The 4,858-nt window shown below is 44.5% G+C and overlaps 1 protein-coding gene across 1 annotated transcript; it reads left to right on the top strand.

Moving 5' to 3' along the window:
- Nucleotides 1–410: 410 nt before the first annotated feature.
- On the top strand, nt 411–1,627 carry LOC310865410 (PCI domain-containing protein 2-like; the record flags this gene model as incomplete). The annotated part of the gene is made up of 1 exon (XM_083774509.1): nt 411–1,627. One exon carries the CDS (start codon nt 411–413, stop codon nt 1,611–1,613), a length of 1,203 nt encoding a protein of 400 aa, XP_083630635.1. The 3' UTR covers nt 1,614–1,627.
- Nucleotides 1,628–4,858: the final 3,231 nt, after the last annotated feature.

Below are 4,858 nucleotides of genomic sequence, written 5' to 3'. Positions count from 1 at the left end.
ATGATGTCAGACCTGAGTATGTCGATCTGGCGATGTCGGGATGAATAGGACAGTTATCTCCGTATATGGGGATTTTGGCATCCTGAACACGGTCTATAGCTCGTGGTGGTATGCGTTCATGACTATTTGGGACACCCTGACCTATATAGTACAACCAGTTTCAGTTTAACACACAGTCACATTAGTTGTCAACGTGTAGTGCAGTGCATTTCCAAAACCTTGCCTGGGATGTGGTACTATGATGAGATCCAACTGGTTTTGGCTCCACGGATTGGCCAAACTTTGCGTGACATACGACATTTCTTCCGCTAAAGCAAAATAAGTAAGTTGCAGCGACCACAATATTACTACATTCATTTATTTAAACTAACTCCTGAGAGAGATCTTGCCCTCTGGTTTTTAGGAAAACGATGGCACACATCACCATAAACCAGTACCTCCAACAGATCTCTGAGGCCATCGACAACCGAGACGGCTCCGCCTGTGCCGAGCTGCTGTCGTTCAAACATGCGCACGTCGCTAACTCGCGCCTGCAGCTGGCCAGTCCGGAGGAGAAATGCCAGCAGGTCCTCGAACCTCCGTACGACGAGATGGTGGCGGCTCACCTCAAGTGTGCGTACGCCGCGGCCAACCGTGACTTCGTGGAAGCCTACGCCTTCCAGAGCCTGGTGGTTCAGTCCTTCCTGAAGGCCTTTCAGTCTCACAAAGAGGAGAACTGGGCCCTGGCCGTGATGTTCGCGGTGACCCTTGACCTGCGGGTGTTTGCCAACAACGCGGAGCAGCACCTGCGGAGGGAGGAGAAGGGCCAGCCGGGGGACATGCAGGAGAAAGCTGCCGAGCAGCTGCTGAGCTGCTTCAGGGTGTGCGCCAGCGACAACCGCGCCGGCATCGACGACTCCAAGAAGTGGGGCATGATGTTTCTCATCAACCAGCTGTTCAAGATCTACTTCAAGATCAACAAGATCAAACTGTGCATGCCTCTGGTCAGGGCCATCGACGGCTCCAACCTGAAGAACGAGTACAGCATGGCCCAGAGGGTCACCTTCAAGTACTACGTTGGGCGCAAGGCCACGATCGACAGTGACCTGGAGCTGGCCGACGAGTGCCTCTCGTTCTCCTTCCGCCACTGCCACCGCTCCAGCCAGAAGAACAAACGCATGATCCTCCTCTACCTGCTGCCCGTTAAGATGCTGCTGGGTCACATGCCGTCTCAGCAGCTGCTCGGGAAGTACGACCTCATGCAGTTCTCGGACGTCACCAAGGCCGTGAGCGAGGGCAACCTGCTGCTGCTGAACCAAGCCCTGGCCAAACACCACACCTTCTTCATCCGCTGCGGCATCTTCCTCACCCTGGAGAAGCTCAAGATAATCACCTACAGGAACCTCTTCAAGAAGCTCAACCTGCTGCTGAAGACACACCAGCTTCCTCTGGACGTGTTCCTGGTGGCGCTGAAGATGATGGGGGTGGAGGACGTTGACATTGATGAGGTGCAGAGCATACTGGCTAACCTCATCTACATGGGGCACATCAAGGGTTACATCTCCCATCAGCACCAGAAGCTTGTCGTCAGCAAACAGAACCCCTTCCCCTCTCTGTCATCTATGTGTGGCTAGTGATTCAGAGCCCCTTCCCCTCTCTGTCATCTATGTGTGGCTAGTGATTCAGAACCCCTTCCCCTCTCTGTCATCTATGTGTGGCTAGTGATTCAGAGCCCCTTCCCCTCTCTGTCATCTATGTGTGGCTAGTGATTCAGAGCCCCTTCCCCTCTCTGTCATCTATGTGTGGCTAGTGATTCAGAACCCCTTCCCCTCTCTGTCATCTATGTGTGGCTAGTGATTCAGAACCCCTTCCCCTCTCTGTCATCTATGTGTGGCTAGTGATTCAGAACCCCTTCCCCTCTCTGTCATCTATGTGTGGCTAGTGATTCAGAGCCCCTTCCCCTCTCTGTCATCTATGTGTGGCTAGTGATTCAGAACCCCTTCCCCTCTCTGTCATCTATGTGTGGCTAGTGATTCAGAGCCCCTTCCCCTCTCTGTCATCTATGTGTGGCTAGTGATTCAGAGCCCCTTCCCCTCTCTGTCATCTATGTGTGGCTAGTGATTCTCCCAACCGTCCATGTTTTCATTTGTACAGTCAGAAATAGATGTGTAAGGATCCATTTGGACCACTGTGGGACAGGGCATAATGCTTATTGTGCTTATTACTCCTGTCAGTTTGCATACATACATTAAATTAAATTGTCATAGTGTTGTTGCACAGTGCACACATGCATACAACCCTCTTATTTCCAGCTCTTTTCAGGTCGTGACCCCCAATATAATCATATTTGAACTGGGGCCCTCCCCCATCCTGACCGGCACTAATATAGGGGTTGGGGCATTTAATGTTGTTTAACTAAACATAAATATTGTCGCACATTGTTAGAGTAAACTCCTGTGAGACACCTATGGTAACATCATTCTACAGGCCACAGGTTTCTGCGTCACACTGCCATGCTTCGCTCCTCTCTGCTTCCATCTGGTGCTGTTGAACAGGAGTAACTTCCACTGATATTTATGACATATATATTATATAGCTTCTTTTTTAAATTATATTATTTTAATTATATGAACAAATGTCTTGCAATGCCTTAAATTATCATTTCAACAAGTTGAGAACCAATACCTAGGCAAAAACTTCTCTGTCATCTACTATCCCCTAAACTATAGCCTACATTACCCACAACTCCACTAGACATACAAACAACAAACTAATTTAGGTTACAAAGCTGTAAGTATTTAACTTTAAAACACATTTTAACATCTACTCTGGCTTTTGTGTGAGAGTTAAGTTGTTTGCGTTGTTTGGTTCAATATTGACACATTTTATATTAATTTGATCAGGCATCTATTGACATTATCAACCCAATAGGCAGTAAGTGTCCTTCGGTCTTAAAATGAACATTAGCAGCATTCTGAATATAGATATGGAAATGTTGCCTTAAGGAATCACAATAATTCCAAACGGACTTGTGATGCAGCTATGTTTATAAAGTGGCGGAGCAAACCTCCAAGTACTGTGCTGTGGCTTTTCATTGAATGATAGAGAAAATATAAACCTACAGTCATGTTCTATGACAGTCATTTAAATAGTATAGGATATTGTGAAAACATAGCCATGAGTTGAAGTTCAAATATGACTTCAAATAAAAGAGGGTTTCACTTTAAAACACACTTGTGGAGTCTTTTGTGGTGAACCCCAGACCATATTTAAGTTAGTTGATTCAATATTTAGATAGTTAATTTGACAGCCCCCTCCCATATAAGCCCATTCTACTTCAAAGTCCATGTTAACCATGTTAGATTAGTTTAAAACACACATCTGGTAGGAAAGGATTGACACTTAAATTTAAATGAAAACAATCACACTTGTGTGAATTGATGTTCAACACCCCACAGGGTGTATAGAGGGTATGCGCCTGCTTAAAGTGAATTTGTACATTGAGTGGCAAAGCAACATGCAAAGTGAGTTTAACGAATGAAATCAGATAGGACTTTTATGTTTCGATGTCTGGGCCGTCAAGGCCAGAAAGTAGTTTTTTGCCACCCATTAGGTATTCCTGCATAACTTCCGGGTTTGGTGATGTCACACGCATACCCTCTATTTGGGTGTACAGTAGATCTATTATATTGACCTTGATGTCACGTGACATCATTTGCCATTGATTTGGCCTAAATGTTTGTACAAAATTCATCATAAAAGGTCCATCTAGACTTGGCCACATGACGTCATGGGCAGAACACACAAAGCCAGACGTTGGAGGGGCGCTGGCGCCACTCAAGCAAAATAAAAATCACACTCATATGAAGTGTTGACCGTCCACTGTATTCATATGTCTCACGTTGTCAATGTTTGTTTAAATGCTGCTCTAAACAAAGAGCAGTGTAATGTAATGTCATTTCATTGGAGGGGCACATGAAGGGCCTTAGAAGGCTAATAATGTACCAAAAGGGTTTTCAATGAGTCTGACTGGACTGTGACATGGTTAACATGGACTTTATGAACTTCTTACAGTAGGGGGGGCCTTTTCTGATCAAATGAAAATCAATGCAGTAGCTTTAACCTTTTAACAAATGCTTATTTTTTTTATCAGATAATATCACTTCAGCAAATTCAGCAGCTCTAAACATGCATTTTAAAATGATAGTACATCTACTGTACTGACATACTCACTTGAATGAATGACTTGCTTCAAGTCTATGAAAGGATGAGTAGGCTATGCCTACATGTTTACTACAATGTTACAATGGATGGACGTCAATGGGGCTGTGATTGCGCTGTGACCTTGCCCAAATTTGGAGTCACATGTGGGATACAGTCTGCCATAGATGACTGACCACATCTATTTAGTCTGGCCACATGGAGTCTGAACAGCAGACACATTCTAGATGGCAAACTTCATTACTGGATATCTCTGCTGTCGGGGAAAAACCACCAAAAAACTAATATTTTGAAAACTGCAATACTGCCTCATCAAAGATGTTATTGTGACATTATATATATTGTATGTGAGATATTGTATATGTTTTTTTTTTCATGTTTTATGTTTTTCTCTCTTCTGTTTGTTTCTCTGTCCATTTTATGTCCCCCCCACTCTCCCCGGGGATAGGCACAATACGCCATTGGTCTCTACAAAATAAAATAAAACACCACAAAATGAATACCGTACATGTAATGTAATGTAATGTTGTTGTTTTCTTTGTTGGCCAAAATATAACTGAACTGAACTGAAGAGAGGTGGTGGAGTTATAGTTGCTTTAGCAGAAAGCAGACAGTTTGAGGGTCCGATGGATTAAGAGGTTTTGTCCAAAGTGTTTTT

The sequence above is a fragment of the Protomyctophum parallelum genome (assembly GCF_964188405.1).
Source record: "Protomyctophum parallelum genome assembly, chromosome: 10".
Lineage (NCBI taxonomy): Eukaryota > Metazoa > Chordata > Actinopteri > Myctophiformes > Myctophidae > Protomyctophum > Protomyctophum parallelum.
This window is presented reverse-complemented; position numbering and strand designations above follow the sequence as displayed.